Source organism: Pecten maximus, chromosome 17 (assembly GCF_902652985.1).
Source record: "Pecten maximus chromosome 17, xPecMax1.1, whole genome shotgun sequence".
In the NCBI taxonomy this organism is placed as follows: Eukaryota; Metazoa; Mollusca; class Bivalvia; order Pectinida; family Pectinidae; genus Pecten; species Pecten maximus.
In genome coordinates this window covers 16,076,846-16,096,549 of record NC_047031.1, presented here as the reverse complement: position 1 = coordinate 16,096,549, position 19,704 = coordinate 16,076,846, and the positions used below count along the sequence as shown (strand labels likewise).

Here is a 19,704-nt window from a genome sequence, read left to right as displayed (position 1 = left end):
TCCACCATGTTACAATCGAGGGATACGTTGGGGGAATTACCCAGAGAAATGACAACACAACACCATCATTCTCGCTTCGTGGCGGCAACTCTTTATATTCCGGAAAACAACAAAGCAAACTAATATTCGAACCAAAATATAAACAACTGGCTAACATTATCCGGAACTAAGACATTTCATGGTCACCTAAAATATATATTTTACATATATATAACACTTTGGAATTCCGTGGGTATCATATTTCGAATAGTTTGTTAAAATGCCATATATCACCATAAAACATACCCCAGCCATGTCCTTACGGATTTGTATATACTCCCCGTCGGATTCGTAACTTCCGGTATCACCCGGTGTTGACACTGCCTCACTTTTGGCCTTTAGTTGAGCGTTCGCCCCTGTGAGGAAGGCTTTGGGTTCTGTCCCCTGGCCGAGACATACCAGAGTCTTTAAAAATAGTAGTTGCTACTCCTGCTTAGCGCTCAGCATATTTGGAGTGGAACGACTGGTTCGCCCGTTGTCAGTATAATGTGACCGGGTGAGGTGTGCTGCTGGTTGTCTTCGGCAGTATGCTTCAGTGAGGTAGTACTATAAATCGGCAAAAGTTCCGGCCTATCACAAGGAGACTTAACACGAACATACCGCAGCCTCCCAAAACACACATACGCACTCACCACACGCATTCATGTCGCACACACGGGAGGCCGTCCTTAAATGACCTTAGCTGTTAATAGGACGTTAAACAAAATAATTTGGTTTGGTTTGGTTTAATTAGCAGGTACAATTATTACGCCCTACCTGCAGGGCAGTTAAACAAAATAAACCAAACCAAACCCTGGCGATACACAGCACTACTAATTTCCAAGAAAAAAGAAAAATCGGCCGCCGGCAGTTGCATGTCGAGTCTAATGATGATTTAACAGATACGAATTCATTTTCTAATAATAGAAAAATGACCGTGCTGTTGCATGTCATGCGTAATCATAATTTAACCGATTATCTTTCTATATGCTCAAAACAGAAAAATGGCCTCGCAGCCGCATGTCGGGCTTAATCATGGTTTAACCTATTATTATACCAATTTTCTGGGGGAAAAAAACCCCACAAAAATATCCCTGCAGTTGCATACAAATGTGCATGTCAGTTCGTGGTAATTTTCAAGACAGTGGTTGTATTGGGATACAGTTCTAGCAAGAAATTATATTTTTCAAGAAGGTATTTTTCAAGACTGCCCATGGAAGTTTTCCATGATTTTGTGTGCGATGTTGAACTGCTCATCATCATCAGTAAATATGGTTGTTTTCAATATTTTCGTCAGTGTTACCCTCACTGCCCCGGATACATTACACAAATAATAAACTCCAATCTTCTGATACTATTTTGTATTAAACATGGAGATAAGCATAGACGCGTGCCTAGCTCAGTGGCTTACAATGGAACTGACTTGAAATACAAAGTTTACTCAATATACTATTACAACACAAATGAAATCATTGAAGTACTGGTATGTTTTTTTCAGTACCTTTCTATCAAAGCCTTGGAAAGTTCCTCATAAGAGTTATGCACTTGTGTGGACACTTCCCGTGCTTCCCCTGTTAGTAGACTTCTTAACTGAAGCATTTTAATGTCCATAGTCCATCCAGCTTCAGAGGACAGAGCCTCAAACTCGGCAAGGTACGAAATTATTTATATCCTCTCCTGCCTGAGGGTTATAAGGCTGAAGTTTCGAACTGTTGGTTTTGTTCTCCAGCCTAAGTGATCTGTAGCTTCTCTCTTTGAGCCTCTGCTTCACGTTGAAGTTTTCACGTTCAAGTTGAATTTTTTTCCTTTTCAACTTCAGCGTGAAGTTCAAGCTTTCTTATCTCCACTTTAGACTGAGCTGCATCGGCAGTCTCTGCATCTCCTGAGCCTGTAGGCATTTTCCTGTTTTCTGTACGTTATAACAATATAACGGAGTCCCAAACTTGATGAAATCCTTTTCCGCTGCCACCAGTTTTGTTACCCTCACTGTCCTGTATACATTACACAAATAATAAACTCCAATCTTTTGGTACTATTTTGTATCAGACTTTTAAGGTAAGCATAGACGCGTGCCTAGCTCAGAGGCTGTGAGGAAGGCTTAAAAATGGTAGTTGCTGCTCCTTGCTTAGCGCTCAGCATATTAGGAGTGGGACGACTGGTTCGCCCATTGTCAGTATAATGTGACCGGGTGAGGTGTGCTGCTGGGAGTCTTCGGCAGTATGCTTCAGTGAGGTAGCACTATAAATCGGCAAAAGTTCCGGCCTATCACAAGATGAATAAACTTCCAATTTCAATCAGGACCTTACAGAAATATGCATGTGTTCAATCATATCAGAACAGCTGCAAACATTTCAAATAATTTGCAATTAATTCCTAAACCAATATCAGTAAATTTATCGACTTTAAACTTAGAAGATTACTGATTTTGCATTAAACAATAATGTTCGTTTACAGTACTTCCAGTACTTCCAGTACTTTGATTCTCCAAGGCACAACTAATTTACAAAACAAATTGGTACATGATATCCGGATTTAAGTAAATTATAATAGTAAAAGTGTGATGGACAAAATATCCGGAATTAAAGTAAATTCAAGATCAAATTATTTAATTAAACTAAGTGCTACCAACTTTGTTCAAGTGAATGACCTTGATCTTTATTCAAGGTCAAAGGGGTCAAAAAGGCTGAAATATTTAAACGACTTCTTCTCAATAACCAAGAGTCCCATGGAGTTGATATTGGGTCTTTAGCATACTGGGGTGAGGGCTACCAAGTTTGTTCAAATGAATGACCCTGACTCACATTCCAGGTCACGTCGATCAAGTATGCTTAAATCTTTAAATGACTTTTAGTGAATAGCTTAAGTGCCGAGAGACATTATATTGGTCCTGTAGCATGCTTTCAAATAACTGCAGGATCCATATATGAAAAGATAACTGCATTGCAGGTGAGCGATTCGGGCCCATTGGGCCCTTGTTACTTTCTAAACTGGAGAGTTCCACAAGGGGACATAACCATGATAATACAATATCAACACAACTGCGACCGAGATAACGAGTATGCCGACGATATCCAGGTCAAATTTCCTGACCTTCTGATTATGTATATTTTCTGACCCGTAAACCGGAAGTGACGCAATTATAGTCCGCGGGTAAATGTCATGCTGCCATGTTTACATAGCTGATCGCTGGAGAGTGACGAGTTTTGATGCGCTGTTGATGAGATTTAGTGGTCGACTGTACTGTGTACACAGTTATATTCTTAATTGAGTGGACTTAGCAATATAGAATATGGTATTTTGTGCTGCTTTTGGTTGTTCTAATCGTCTGAAGAAAGGCAGTGGGATTTCATTTTTCAAATTCCCGAAGGATGCATCCCGGAGGAAAAGATAGGGACATTTTTGTAGACGAGCAGTTTTTTCTGCTTCAGTTCATCACACGCTATGCAGTGAACATTTTCCCATGGTTTGGTTTGGTTTGGTTTATTTTGTTTAACGTCCTATTAACAGCTGAGGTCATTTAAGGACGGCCTCCCGTGCTTGCGACATGCATGCGTGTGGTGAGTGCGTATGTGTGTTTTGGGAGGCTGCGGTATGTTCGTGTTCAGTCTCCTTGTGATAAGCCGGAACTTTTGCCGATTTATAGTGCTACCTCACTGAAGCATACTGCCGAAGACACCCAGCAGCACACCCCTCCCGGTCACATTATACTGACAACGGGCGAACCAGTCGTCCCACTCCTAATATGCTGAGCGCTAAGCAAGGAGCAGCAACTACCATTTTTAAAGACATGGTATGTCTCGACTAGGACATGTTTGAATATCATCCAGAATAATTTATGAACCTAGGAATGGAATTTACCAGAGCTTAATTTAAAGACAGTGCTGTTCCAGACGTACATGTACGTGATGCCGAGAAAGCATTCTCATCGCCCGTGGTGCTTTTGCGAAACGCCGGAAAGCAGAAGTAAGTAATATAAAGATAACTGTATTGTGAAGTGCCCCCCCCCCCCCCCCCCCCCTCCCCTCCCCCTCTGATTTCAATTGTTGTGTGTCTGTATATATATAATTGTCGCTGGAACCGCAGGACCACTCCCCCAGTCACCTAGTTAATATAACAATCACAATATTTGATGTCCCTGCTGCTTTTCATAAATCATGGTAATAATTTAACAGAGGTTATCATTTATGGAACAGTTACTTAGGGCACAACCAATCAAATTAAATAGATTATACATTTTGTAGTAATGATTTTGTTTTAAAACTTCGTCAGCATCTGGCCATGGTCATGTGATTATTGAAGATATATAGTGTTCTGTTAGTCAATCATGTAGTCTTGCTCCATTTATTGTAATATTTCACATAATTAAAATTAAATGTGTTTTTTTCAGATTCATGATACAACTCATCAATTCAATTTCATGAAATGACATGACGTGTATTATTTTTGATCAGTGCAATACATTTATAACTACAACATGCAGTGACTTAAATGTTTCTTCTTATTTTTAAGTGTAACTGTGACATACAGTGTCTGATACAATAATGCATTTCAATTGTCTCTGATAGGTCTTGGTGGGAGCTTTAGAAGATCACACAAGGAAGATATTCAAAAAGGAGAACGTTAATTTGGATTTCATCTGCAGAAATGATCATCATGGCATTATGTGTACGATGAACAGACAGGACTATGCGACAGATACATCAAGTTTTGAGAAACCGATGACGGTCACTAAGAGTGTGCAAGTAACTATAGACAGAAAACCTGATCAACGGACAAGGAGGATCCAGGTACGTCCACAATTAAGCAATTCCCAAGTGAGTCGTGGTATCCAGTGCTCCCTCATTGCAGCTCCTCCACTCAGAAATGATACTGTAAGTCATTCAGATGATGACAGTTCAGATGACAACTCGGATGACAACATGGATTGGGATGACATTTCCAGTGAACATTTTACTACAAGTATTGATAACAGTGAGTATGATCCTGATATCGACAGTGAAGATGATGATGTGCAGGATGATATGGACATGAATTATAAATTGGCAAGTGACAATGATATTTCATCTGAAAAACAGTTCCTTGTTACAGATTCTGCCCTTAACAAGGTTTTGTCTGTGTGTAGAACATGTGGAGGACATTGTGAAAATGTTGTCAAGTTTGCTAAAGGGACAATGGTGTGTGTGGCCTCGGTTTGTTCTCAAGGTCATGTGTTTGAATGGAAAAGTCAGACATGCCACAATTCTATGCCATGGAGTAACCCTACTTGTGTCATCTGCTGTGTTTTTTAGTGGGGCAAGCTTTTCAAAAACAGTGCAATTTTTTAATCATATCAACCTACAAATGTTCTCCAGTAGGACTTTCATGACCATTCAGTCTGCATACTTGGTACCAGCAACAATTCATGTATGGAAGACAACTCGGCCTGAGATGCTGGAGAAACGTGTAGGTCAAAGTTTAAACTGCCGATGCGACTCCCCAGGTTACTCCGCAAAGTATGGGTCGTATTCCCTCATGGACCTTCAGACGAATGAAGTCCTGGATGTACAACTGGTACAAGTAAGTATTTACTTCATCCAAATGTAAAAATGTAGAAAGTGATTTTAATTTATAACTTTTTTATATATATGTAATGATGAATTTGAGGTTATAAAGAAAAAATGATAAATTTGAATAATCATAATATTGATGAATTGATATATAAATCGAATGAAAGTATAAAGTTCATCTCCTGGTCATCTCCTGTACAAAACACATTAAACCTATATATATATAATAATGAAAAAAACAAGACTTTGCAGCTAGGCCTTTCTGCCCTCTCATATATAATATATATATAATGAAAGATTGAAATGCCAACTATAATAATGTGTAAAACTTCAGAGGCCAGCAGTACACATGTTCACCGGTAGGGGACATGTATTGGTTAAGCAATACTCACAGAATGCTTGTTAATTTCCATTTGAGTATTTAGTTTTATAACACCTACGTACGTACCTCTTAAAGACTGTTTTCCGTCTTCGGTCAAAACCGCTAACAAACTTTCGAATGACATCTTATCGTGGCGGTGTTATACGTTACGTACTGGCGGGAGTCGCGTAGAGATTTTTTACTGCAGACCTTTCCTCGAAACTACTTCCGGATGTCGTTGAAAACATATGGATGCAAAATCTGTAAATACAGTCAACTTTCAGTCCATTATAAGATAGTGATTAATGACAGATTTCTTTATCTCACTTTCACCTGTCATGGCATGGCATGCTTAAATACAGTATTTCAAATGTCGAAAAACCTGTTTCCTTATTGGGTACCTCCCTATAAGCAGACAATGCATATGACAACAGTTCGTCCCATGCTTCGTTATTTGACGTGCAGAGTTTTTTTAACACGTTTGAGAGTTGCATTACATCTCTACCTTCCTATTTGCTTGTGGATGATGTAGCGACGTTGTTTTACCTTTGAATCTTCATCACACGGTGGAGTTCTTGTGTCATTTTTGAGGTGAAGTTTGTGCCCTGGTCTGTGAGAATAACATGAAGCACGCCCATCCTACTGAATAGTTCCACCAATGTGTCTGCTATGGTGTGTGCGTCACGATATCACGGCCATTGCCCTCTCCTGGAACATGGATAAGTCATCCGGTATACTGTCTCACTAAAAATCCTGCAATATTCTTTCCTTCCTTGTTTTTTCGGAAATTTGTTTGTTTATGTTTTACGGCCCATCGACAACTAGGGTCATTTAGGGCCAAACAATATACTATCGTAATTTCCTATTTTTAACGTTAAAATCAGATAAAAGTTGTCATTTTTAAAAGCATTCGAATTGTATATTTAGATCATTATGATAAAGAAGTTGGTTAAAAATGGTAAAATATATATATGTACGAATAGATTGTCAACTTTGTGATATCAATAAAACGTCAAGGAGAATAACGTAAAAGACATAAAAGTCTATAAAATAGATCGATTTCTTTCAACTATTACTCTTGATAGTCGGTTCAGTGTTCCATCCTGTTGTGTGGCTGTACGTATTTCATCCAGTTTTATTTCGGTCACCGGTAATGACTCATAGATACAGTTCACATACATTTCAACATCAGTATTCATAGCTCTCGTTGTTTCGTCATGACCTCCTTTCACAGCTGCTCTTGATAGAGTGTCGGCAGTATACATATATTTGCCTGGCGTATGAGACAATCTAAAGTCCTACTTATGTAGCCACAATCTCATACGTTGAATCCTGGGTGGACACTTATTAAATGACTTGGAAAATATTACAACTAATGGTTTGTGGTCTGTCTCAGCTTGAAATGTTGTACCGTAAATGTACTGATGAAATCGCTCGCACGCGAATGTTAAGGATAAAGCTTTGCGTTCAATAGGTGCGTACCGACTTTCACATTCTGTAACTGTCCTTGACGCATAGGCAACAGGTAGCTGTTCATTTTCATGTTTTTGAAACAAGATTGCTCCTAGTCCCTTCTGGCTCGCGTCTGCGGATACTCGGATTTATCTGGTTGGATCATAAATTTGAGCACAGGCTCTTGGGAAACTAATGTTTTCTGTTCATCAAAGGTTTTCTGCTGAGGTTGTTCCCATATCCATGCATTGTCCTTGACAAGCAATTTTCTAAGTGGTTCTGCCCTGCTGGATAGCTCTGGTACAAATCTTGCTAAGTAATTTAACCATACCGAGGAATCTCTAGCGATTTTTTGTCATCAGGCTTCTCCATCTCAACAATAGCAGTAACCTTTCTGTTGGGTTTGATTCCTTCTGATGTTATCTTATCACCAAGGAATGTGAGCTCTGTTACTCCAATCATAGTTTTGTCTCTGTTTAGTTTGAGGTTGGCTATCTCGATCGCCTGTTTCACACGCTCGTCGTGTTCCTCAATCGATGTTCCCCAAATAATGACGGGCTTTGGGTTCTGTCCCCTAGCAGAGACATACCAGAGTCTTTAAAAATGGTAGTTGCTACTCCTGCTTAGCGCTCAGCATATTTGGAGTGGAACGACTAGTTCGCCCGTTGTCAGTATAATGTGACCGGATGGGGTGTGCTGCTGGGTGTCTTCGGCAGTATGCCTCAGTGAGGTAGCACTATAAATCGGCAAAAGTTCCGGCCTATCACAAGGAGACTTAACACGAACATACCGCAGCCTCCCAAAACACACATACGCACTCACCACACCCATACATGTCGCACGCACGGGAGGCCGTCCTTAAATGACCTTAGCTGTTAATGTCCTAGGACATTAAACAAAATAAACTAAACCAAACCCAAATAATGATATCATCCATAGATGTGTTTACTCCTGAGAGGTTTTCAAAAAGCGTACCGTATTCGCCGTAAAAAGCGCCCCTGCTCCTATAAGCGCCCCTCCCCCCTCAAGCGGAGGAAGCGAAATTATATAAACGCCCCTGCCAATCAGTACTTACCTTTTATAGCAGAGACTTAAGTCTATTAATCAGAGCTGGACTCCCGGTAAATCGAATGAAACACTCAATTTGCAATCCTCCAGCCACGCTTGAATGTTTGTAATGTCCGTCGTTAATAATTACACATGCATACCCCCCATGTTTCATGAAAAATGTACAACTTTGGAAATTTCCCGAGGAATGTGTCCCACAGTTACATCACGTTTACAAACGGCGATCGCAAATTTGTCAACAGGATTGTCGCATTCCAATTTCGTAGTCAAACATTCCCCTATGATGGGTAGCCAAATGATGCAATTTCATAGATTCGGACATTTTTGACACACGTGGAGGAATGACCTTGACACTAGCTCGCGCTGTCGCTAAAACATGGGTTCTTCCATTCAAAGGTTAGACAGCGTGGTAGGTATTTTTTATTGTCATTGAAACACAGTATGATATGTTGGATCGGTAAAAAAAATCAACATTATCGGTCATTTTTGGTAGTTTTAAATTATATTACAAGTTGACAAATATCCGAAGTTGGATCGAAAAAAAATCATCAATTTTAACTTGAACTTGTCCGTCCGAAATGCAGAGGTGTTGCAGAGGGGGAGTAAAAACGGTCACAATGGGGTCTACGGGTAATGAAAAGTCCAGAATAACGGTGTTTTGCAGCAATGGGTGACGGAACAAAGTTACCACCTTTAGTTTTGTTGAAGGGCAAACGACCACCTAAAAACATTCCACTGGGGTACACGTGTTAATGACACCAGCAGCATGGGCAAATGAATCGGTCATGGAACACTGGCTCCGTGTCATATGGAGAAAAAAATCTACCCGTCGCCTATTGATATGGGACTCATTTTCAGCGCATACAACGACTTTAATTAAAACTAAGGTCAGTCATGATTACAACAGCAACAGCGATATGGCACCAGCAAACTCCAGCCTTGTGATATTAGTTGGAATAAACCATTCAAAGACACCTATTGTATGATGATTGGTTGTTTTATGGCAACGTATCGCTAACAAAGGGCGGCAACAGGCGACCTCCGGAAAGGGAACAGATCCAGAAATGGATAAAGGAGGCATTGAATAAAGTTTAACCTGAAGTGGTCAGAAGATCTTTTCTGAAAACGGGGAATAACAAATGCAATTGATGGTTCGCAGGATTCTGTGACGACGACGAGACCGACGACCCTTTTGAGGGATTTGATACACCTACTCCGGGAGATGTGGATGGGTCAAATCAACTTGACTCGAACATGCAGTTAGAACTTGATGCATTAAATGAGTACAGCGATACTGAAGTTGAGGAGAGCGATGATGATCTGATGACATGGGTGCATGTTGTTCTCCTGGACGTTAACTGTTCTGTGCAAACGTGTTAGTGACGCATTATAATTAGCTAAACTCTGTAATGACTCTACTCTTTATTTTCCATCTTTGGAGTAAATAAATGGATTATGATGTATCTGAAAACACAGTTGAGTGTTATTTGTCACGAAGTATTATACTTACGTTTTTTTCAACTCTTATTATGCTACTCTAATAAGCGCCCGCCTCTGAGCGCTTATTACAGCGAATACGGTTTGTATAATTCTGTGATAAATTTCAGGAGCACATGAAACACCGAATGGTAGTCTCTTCTTAAAGCGGTACCTTCCGAAAGGTGTTATGAAGGTGCATAAATCTGAGCTCTCCTCGTCTAATTGGAGCTGCCAAAATCCACTCGAGGCATCTAATTTTGAGAAATATTTTGCTCCAGCAAACTTGGACATGATTTCCTCTCTAGTAGGGAGTTTGTAATGTTCCCTCCTGATATATTTGTTCAGATTCCTTGAGAGTAGGGCGACTAGTTCGCCCGTTGTCAGTATAATGTGACCGGGTGGGGTAGTGATGCTGGGTGTCTTCGGCAGTATGCTTCATTGAGGTTGCACTATAAATCGACAAAAGTTCCGGCCTATCACAAGGAGACTAAACACTAACATACCTCAGCCTCCCAAAACACACATACACACCGCACGCACGGGAGGCCGTCCTTAAATGACCTAGGCTGTAAATAGGACGTTAAACAAAATAAACCAAACCAATATATATGCTGTTTAATTCATAATGGACAGCATTAGAGAAACTGAAGAATAAAGGTATAAGGTTGCACTATGTCGCACGCACGGGAGGCCGTCCTTAAATGACCTTAGCTGTTAATAGGAAGTTAAACAAAATAAACCAAACCAAACTCTCCATCCTTTTTAGTAGCATATATTGGTGACAAGTTAGTTACCATGAACAGCATATAGAAACTACATACGATTCAGTTTTTTTGTTACATTAACTTATGAAATGCTGGCCTGTATTATTTATTTATTATTGTATATGTCATCAGCAACAACAAAAAAGCAAGCCAGAGGGACAGCGACCAAGACCCAGAAAACGAACCATCCAGGCCCGTCAGAGCCACCCATAGGTACAGATTTTAACAGCTAGGGAGGTGGCAGTAGAGCTGAAAAAGATAACGGAGGAGGGGCAACAATCCCGGGTGACAACTCCTGCTCCTACATCTGTTAAACATACAGGAAGATGACATGCCTCGTCCTACAGTCAGAACTGGAAATAATACAGGTATATCTAGGCCATTAGACTGTAATGTGGATGCCAAAACAAAATCTCAAATCAGGGCTGGACAGTTTGTGGTTTATGCTGTCGACATGCATGTTTCGGATTGCAAAATTGATTTAATGCCTAGATTTAAGGCATTTCAGATCAATTATATTGAAAAATGGTACGAACCCGTTTTTTTGTCTTTTTTTTCATCAGCTGAAATGAGATGGAAATACATCATAGAAGCTATTCTGAAACAACAAAACGAGAAGAGGCAAGTTAATGATCTTGACTGGATATCTAGAAACGACATTTTGAAAAGCAATTCTGTAACTTGTAGCTAGAATGCTTGATCATAGGTTTCATACATATTTGGAAGATGCCATTATGTCGAACGCACAACCAATCGGTAGAAGACTACTTCTATAGAGTTGAGCTTCAACAAAGATCACCTCACACACACTGCTTATTGTGGAAAGAAGGTTATCTAAATTAGACAAGGATGATGACAGTTGACAGACAAATTGAATCAACGATAAGTACATCAATTGTGAAATGCCACCAGATTATAAATCTAATGTACGATATAGTATCCAGTAGTGTTGCAAATCGGTTGAAATTTCTGATCGACCATCACTTGATATTTTGTGTAATGCTTTTAACAACAATTTAAGTAACTAATTAACTGTTATACCTATACCATCTTCTTGCGTGTTTGGTATTTGTTTATAACACGGGAAAATGAACAAAAATTATCAGGTTTTTAAATAATTTTTATTCTACACAGTGAACAAGAGGCCCAGAGGGCCTGTATCGCTCACCTGGTTTAATGAGATATGAAACAAGAATGATGCTTGTCCCATAAAAAAAAAATCATTTGTACAATTTTAAATCCCCCACCCCATATGGATGCTACCAGGCAGCGACAGCCGTTGCTTGGTTTCAGAGAAGAAGTCGTTTATATAAAATATACCCCAATTGACCACATTTGGCCCTGCCCCTCAGGCCCCTGGGGGGTCAGCCCCATCATTTGTACAATTTTGAATCCCCACCCCATAATGATGCTACCAGGCAAATATGAGCGAGAGCCATTGCTCGGTTTCAGAGAAGAAGTCGTTTATATCAAAATAGCCGGACTGACCACATTCGGCCCCGCCCCTCAAGCCCATGGGGAGTCAGCCCAATCATTTGTACAATTTTGAATCCCCACCCCATAATGATGCTACCAGGCAAATATGAGCGACAGCCATTGCTCGATTTCAGAGAAGAAGTCGTTTATATCAAAATAGCCGGACTGACCACATTCGGCCCCGCCCCTCAAGCCCCTGAGGGGTCAGCCCCATCATTTGTACAATTTTGAATCCCCACCCCATAGTGATGCTACCAGGCAAATATGAGCGAGAGCCATTGCTTGGTTTCAGAGAAGAGGTCGTTTATATCAATAGCGCCAAATTGACCCCTTTTGGCCCAGCCCCAGAAGCCCCATGGGGGTCAGTCCCATCATTTGTACAATTTTGAGTCTCCTACCCATAGGGACCCGTCTCTGAGATTTCCAGCTCATTTGTTTTTTCCATGGATTTTCCATGGATTTTCCACGAAAAGCCATGGAAAATATTCCATGTCCTTTTTTTCCATGAAATGCCACAGAATGAGATGGAAATACATGGCAATTTGTGGCAATTCGTGGAAACTGAACATGGATTTCCATGGAAATTTGAACTTAGCCAAATTTAAGACAGAAAACCAACATGGAAAATAACTTAGAAAACTTTTGACATGGAAATACATGGAAAACTGGACTTAGAAAAATTCTAAGTCCATACAGATGTAGGACTTAGAATATTTTAAGCGTGGTAAACCCTAAATCATACATGCACATCATCATAATGAATAGGATATTTTGAACTGCAATCCACTGTTATTCAAAACATTGTAACTAATATTTATTACTCTGGTTATGTGAAATACCTCTTCAATGTAAATTATCACTGTCTCTTATGAAATAATAATGTGATGCCTTCATTAAAAAAATATCTTAAATATTTCTAAAGAGGTTAAGCAGACTACAAATAACACTGATAATATGTTCAGTGACTGAGCTTAAGAGTAGAAAAACATTAAGAAGTTATAAACTTGGTTTATAGAGCTGGTCATAGTATCAATGTGGTGCATATTTGAATATTTATCATGTAGTTCTTGCATAATTGTGAATCATCATCTTTAATCCAACAATTTAAGTTACAAGGTAAGGACCATTGGGTTTGAATGCAAAATCAATATGAAATTGTAATATGTTACACGGCAATTTGTGTGATATTTTTTTACCATGTATTGTTCATCAGCATTACAATCTAGTAATGAAGAATTAAGCTGATATAAAACTTTTTGTCTCATATTTTCTTTATATATATATATATATATACCTAGAGTATACAATTTTTACAATATTATGATTTCCTGTATGAACAGTAATATCAGAAAATGTCTGCAATCAAACAACAAAGCGAGGAGTTACAAAGGAGAAATAAAATTAATTTTATTTAACATTATGTACAAATCTGCTAAGCAATGTATTCAAACATGTAGACTTTGTAGTGGATGTAAATATTGCAACTTTTGTTATAAACAGTCTATCACAGTTGAAAAGTTGAATCATTGTTTAAATATCATTATTCAATCATATTTTATAGATACTGAAGTTCACTAACATGGTATTGAGTCTGTATTATGAATTACCACTTTACTTTACTTTATTCTAAGCGAGACCATCTTGCCATGTTTTAAACTTTAGACATTTCAGTCTCTTTCTATGGTGTTTGGGATGAAGGCTACAAACTGCTGATCATTCACTTTAAAGTTGACAACAAGCTGTTGTAAGTCCTCAGCTTTCATGATATGGAGCTCGACATCTCTGAAATTTACGAAAATATTTTTTTACATCACTGGAAAAAAGAAAAAGAAGAAAAAAATACTATTAAAAAATTGTATACACCACTGTAAAGTCATAAAACTGGCGCATGCTTACAATTTAAGAAGGATGAAATTGATCTTTATTATAACGGTAATTACTGAATCAACGATTTGATGAAAATTAAATATTTCACCAAAAATTGGTCACATCATGGTCCTATGTACCTTTATATAAATATAATGGTGCGAATAGGCACGCAACAAATAACTACTGAATGGTGATGCAACTGTGTAATTCAATACTCACTGTACAGTTCTTGCTTGTCGAATATGAGGCACACGTCTTTCAATCACGGCACAGGTAGTGTCTAGCTTTGTACATACAGCATATACATGTCTAGATGTATTGTCCATCAAATAATAGTGTACTTCAACCACAGTGTTACCGGATGTGCGAATTGTAAAAGAATTTCTTTTCTGAACTTTTTTACAAGCTTTCGAATACATAATGAAGCCATTTCTGACAATTTTGGAAGCTTTCGAAAATTCTTTCATGGAGTTTTTGTTTGAAAGTTCAAATAACTTTTTTTCTTGGACTTGTGGGAGTTCAGCAGGTCCTTCATTTAACTTCCCCTTTACCAAACACTGGTAAGCGTCCAATCCAGTTTTAGAACTGCTGCAATGGCCAGTCATTTCCCGGAGAAAGTCTTTCACAGCTCCATCCCCAGGTTCAGATGCTTTTTTCTCTATCTGTTTTTGAGCTTGAAGGTACCAAAATATCTGCCTGCACACATTTCCAGTTCCATGAATGTTTTTTTTTATTTCCCCGTTGAAAGACTCGAAACAAAAACAGGACCATGCCCACAATGGACCCCACTTTCTTACACAGGGAACAATATGAAGCAAATTGTGAACATTCAAACCGAGAAAATTATCACCGTACAATGTGTCTGCTGATTTAACAAAATGGTGAAGTAGAAGATCTGAGCGTTGCAGGTCATCTTCTGTGATTCCTTCTCCAAGAAGTGTTTGAGTTGCTTCAACTAATAAGCTGTAGTGAGTGAGATAAACATCCAGAAGTCGTCCTTTCAAGCATGGTATTGAGTAATATAGAAGCCAGGAACGTAGCTCTGATGCTTTCCAATGGTGTAAGGTGTTGGATAGCTTTCGTGGTAACCTAATCACAAGGTATGGCGGGGTTATTTTCTTCAGTATGACATCTATTTCTTTCATCTTATGCCCAATAAAGTGTGGTCTGTCAAAATATGTTGAATCAAACCAAAAGTTGAGTAGTTTTTTGGTGATACCAAGTAGGATGCCATGCATATAATCAATAACAATATTGTCCTTTAGACTGAAATTTGGTAGATAGTTCAATACACTTTCCCCAGTAAAACCATTAATGTTAGTTTTCAGGTTTTTGGATTTTTGAGCATTTTTGCTATCTTCCATTATCATATTATCTGAACGAAGATTCAGGACTGGACTGTATGGGAAACATCTACAATGCCCCTTACAACTTTTGACCACTTTTCCAGGTTCAAGGCAGAAAACACATGAAAACTTTCCATTGTGTTGTGTCATGTGAAGTACAGCGGCCCTAGCCTGTAAATCCATTGTTGCCACTATCAGAACTACCTTGCAGATAATGTTTTCTTCATTGAGTCTTAACACCATTTCTTCACCTTGTAGTGAAATTAAATCTGTAACCATTGGTTTCAGAAATGTCGTCATATTTGGTTTTCCATTCCCTTGCCATATCCCCCACAGAATCATGTTCTTCCTCAAAAATCTTTCATCTGATGGCAACTCGTTTATTATCAAATATACTTGCCATAATGAGACACCAGAACTCTTAAATAATGGTATGCCATCGGTGAACAGGGAAAGAGAAATGTTGTTTGTACAACTCAAAAAATTTCCATCCTCCTTAAGCCTTTTATATTCCTCACCATCTGTGATGTCATTGATTGTTCTTGATGTTGATGTATGTGTATTTCTCTCCTGAATCAATCCCCATACTTCTGATCTTGAGAGAATGTCTGCCAACTGAATTTGAAGTTTTCCAGTGACAAAATAACTACTTTCTTTCTTCCTGCCAGTGCAGTTTGGTGTTTGACATTCACTGTTTTGGTCTGGAAACACCTTTGAGCAAATGTTACAAAATTTATAAAATTCCATAAAACTGTCTTCAAATCCACACATTTGCTTGAGTTTGTCAACATTAGGCTCTATGATAGTGGTTGCAGGAAGATGAAGTCTTAGATACTGTAGTTGGTGTTTGAACATAGTATCTGATGTATTGTGTCTTGACATTAATGCACAAGAAACAAGAATGTGATCTTTCAGTGATATTGGAGATGAAAAAAGATCATTTTGCGGAGGTATCACATATAAAGGTGCATCATCACCGACTGCTCCTGGATGTGTTTCACTATTATCTATTTTCATCGTCGTTTGCTTCATCGTCATCATGGTCAGTATAAGCATGCTCTATATCAGAGCCTGAGGTACAAATTTCCATATCGGAGTCTGAACTACATGTAATTTGTTCACTAATATCTCTCACTTCTCCAATGTCTGGTGGCTTCTCTGGTGATGCTGATGAACTGCAAGTTGAAGTCTCACGTAGCCGCTTCCTGTAAAATATTAAAGAAATTTAATGTAACATAGATCACGATTCTTTATTCAGTAAAATTGTTTTTGTTTAAAAAATGAATGTTATCCTGTGACCATATATTCATTTCCACCATAACTTCCAACTTCAATGAATATATGGTATTAGGAGAACGAAAATCGCTGGTTGCGAAGTACAGCACATTGACCAATAACCTGGAGTTGGAAATAATATATAGCACAAGACAATGTATTTGTCTAATACTTTCTTGTGACAATATATTGCAATATTCTATATGATTTTTGTCAATGTGTGTAAAATATTGTTTCATGTTCTTTTCAGTTGTTCGGTGGCCACTATACATTTAAGGTTACTTTTGATGATATTGACATTGCCGTGGCAGTTCTTTGAACAAAGACCAAACTTTAACTATAAAATACAAAAATTATGTAGATGTTACCTTTTCCATGCCTGTGTACTTCTGGGGACAGGTATTGATTGGTCGAACTCATACAGCTTGTATTGTTTTACTTCCCATCTCACTGCAAAACAAAACATCATATTTAATAAGTGACTATATGTATAATCTGGTGTACATGTAGCACGAGCATGCTCAAATTTCTTACCACTGTCTAGACACAACATATGTTTGTTTTTTTATTATTTTATGAACACTGACCAGTTATGCTAACTAGTACGTGTATTTTAAAATTTACTTTTCATATACATTCATCTATGGGCAACATATTCGCACAACTTGCAGTTTTCCATTCAAGAATGACAAGTTATTTTAATCCATCTACTGTACGGTAATGAAATAGATATTTATTGTAATTTGTAACTTTTTCTTTGCGATGTATAATGTTCAATAAGATTTAAGTTCTGATCTGTAAGCTTTATTATCGCCTCTGTGACCCGTTCAACTCCTGATCGTCAGTTGCTTACGGAGGTTACAGTTCTATTGTACATTTTTTATTCCTATCGCCGTAGCAGGCAAGGAAAATCAAGATCCCTGTAATCATTGATTAGGTCTTTGTTATTGTTTGATGTCTGTTAAAAAATAAGGTTTCTTTGAAAAGGCGAAAGTTACAGTACCTTGGAAGGGAAACTGACTGACTCTGTCTGCAAAACAATTCGGAACTCATAGATAATCTCGGTCAATCAGACTCTTTATGAATTGGCGGGTACGTCTAAAGCGCCTGGTTGAGCGTGACTAACCAATATTGGTTCCGAGTAATGGCGTGGTCTAAAAGCCACGCGTGCCTTGTATTTCCGGAACATCCGTTCAAGATATTCTGTCATCATCGCCATATGATAGATCTCCCGTGCATTAAATTTGTTACATCTCTAAACGCGACAGATAATAAAAAAAAACCAGGGAAAATGAAAGTTCCTTTGATTTCCGTGAATTCTTATGAATTAATTTCGAAAATAATACTCGAGTTCATGTACTATATATATACATGTATACTGTTTATAGTCCGAATTTTCTGATGATCTTCGGTTATAATATCTCCAGTATCTATATATTTAAGATTAGAACCCTTCGTATTATATTAGTACATGAATAATAACGTAGCCCTTTTCTTACCGTCTATATCGTGTAACGATGTTATGTGTTGCTTCAAAGTTTGCTTTCGAGATAGTTTTTGATTGCAGTCTCCCACTGGACACTGCCACTTGCCGTCTGGACACAAACATGAGTCAATGTCAATGCGACTCGGATCCATTCCTCGCCAATATGCAGCTATAGTTAACCGTGTGATTTACGGCTTGTAGATCTACATTTTGTGAAGAAAAAACGTACCAGGATGTATTTTGTACATGTGTATACAGATCTCTTGTTAAATTATGAAAAAATAAATGAATGAAATTCATAATTAGTTGGCACACTACATAAATCGTACAATTTCTTCTTCTTCATTATTAAATATCCGAGGAGGGTGACGAATCGAACATGTCTGAACCAAAAAGGCTTTGTGTGGATCGCAAGGCGGCAGGAGCTCAACATATATACAATGGATAAAGTTATTATTTTATGTAATTAATAAAGCATTATGAGAATAATGAATAATTGGATTTGGTTAACGAAAAGTCACGTAAATTGTCTTCAGTTACCTGCTCTGTGACCATCAAATTATCTTGACCAGCCGTGAATGTGAATGTGTATGTACAGTACATATGCATACAAACATGTCGATCCGGGGTTTACAAAGACCTGGGAGGGGCATGCCTTACGGTAGAGGGTCTATATATATAAATAGGTACTGAACACAAAGGACATAAAACAAATTGGAGAAGAAGAAGAAACTAGTTAAAGTTAATTGTAAGAAAAATGCATTTTTCTTCTTTGCTTCGCTATGGAGATCTAGTATATTTACGGAAAAAAACATTGCTTAAAGTCCTTTGTAGAGGTTAATCTGGTTGGAGAGTATAAACACGATGGGGGTCCACTGACCGATCCACTGGCTGTGCGACCTGAAAGTCACGTGCACACGCTTACGTTTCTTTCAAATCGCCTTCAAGAAGATTCTGTTACACAACACAGTGAAGCGCTTGATTTTTGAAGATTTGCGATGGCAAAAGCAGTTATTGGAATATTCCTTTGGGAAGTAGACAACTTCAAACAAGGGAATGTATTAAGTTTGTCAAATGTTATTCAGCCAAGGAAAGACTTGGATGCATATCGAGTTGGAGACCGTGTTCTTGCTAAATGCCCGGGACACGGACACCAGCACGCCATTATAGCCAGGATTGGAGGTAGGTCTATGATTCATTTTCATTGAGTGCACACGTTAAATGCAGGTGTTGTTTTTTAACAGAATCTTTAGAATCAAATGTAATTTTTTTGTTTTTATTATGATAAACACGGACGGATTTCAGTCTACTGTTTTATAGAAATTAAAGTTGTATTACGACTATCGGAGTTTTTCCTTAGCTTCCCTCCCATTTTACTGGCGACATATTTGGTAGTAAAACAGGGGACATCACTCGTCATAATTTCCTCGATCATTACCGAAATAGAAGCAGATTTTGTATAATTATTTGAATCTGTTTGAAATCATCTAAACTTGTCAATCAATTCAACGAAACAAACATTAACATTCCTATCGTAGCTACATATAACAAATAACGACATAGA

The 19,704-nt window shown here is 38.3% G+C and overlaps 2 protein-coding genes across 2 annotated transcripts; both read right to left on the bottom strand.

The window, feature by feature from the left end:
- Positions 1-13,619: 13,619 nt before the first annotated feature.
- Positions 13,620-15,064, bottom strand: LOC117315930. Its single transcript, XM_033870355.1, has 2 exons — positions 14,253-15,064; positions 13,620-13,946 (listed from the first exon to the last, which is right to left on the bottom strand). The coding sequence occupies exons 1-2, from the start codon at positions 14,636-14,638 to the stop codon at positions 13,832-13,834; spliced, it is 501 nt and encodes a 166-aa protein (XP_033726246.1). The 5' UTR covers positions 14,639-15,064; the 3' UTR covers positions 13,620-13,831.
- A 960-nt stretch (positions 15,065-16,024) lies between these two features.
- LOC117315928 lies at positions 16,025-19,386 on the bottom strand. Its single transcript, XM_033870354.1, has 3 exons — positions 18,154-19,386; positions 17,023-17,104; positions 16,025-16,584 (listed from the first exon to the last, which is right to left on the bottom strand). The coding sequence occupies exons 1-3, from the start codon at positions 18,290-18,292 to the stop codon at positions 16,383-16,385; spliced, it is 423 nt and encodes a 140-aa protein (XP_033726245.1). The 5' UTR covers positions 18,293-19,386; the 3' UTR covers positions 16,025-16,382.
- Positions 19,387-19,704: the final 318 nt, after the last annotated feature.

Coding starts and splice junctions, on each gene's coding strand:
- LOC117315928 (XM_033870354.1), bottom strand. CDS start 18,292: ATGGATCCGAGTCGCATTGACATTGACTCATGTTTGTGTCCAGACGGC. Junction 17,105..18,153: donor ATCGTTACACGATATAGACG/GTAAGAAAAGGG, acceptor TTTGTTTTGCAG/TGAGATGGGAAGTAAAACAA. Junction 16,585..17,022: donor AGTACACAGGCATGGAAAAG/GTAACATCTACA, acceptor AATATTTTACAG/GAAGCGGCTACGTGAGACTT.
- LOC117315930 (XM_033870355.1), bottom strand. CDS start 14,638: ATGACTGGCCATTGCAGCAGTTCTAAAACTGGATTGGACGCTTACCAG. Junction 13,947..14,252: donor CGACAAGCAAGAACTGTACA/GTGAGTATTGAA, acceptor CGTAAATTTCAG/AGATGTCGAGCTCCATATCA.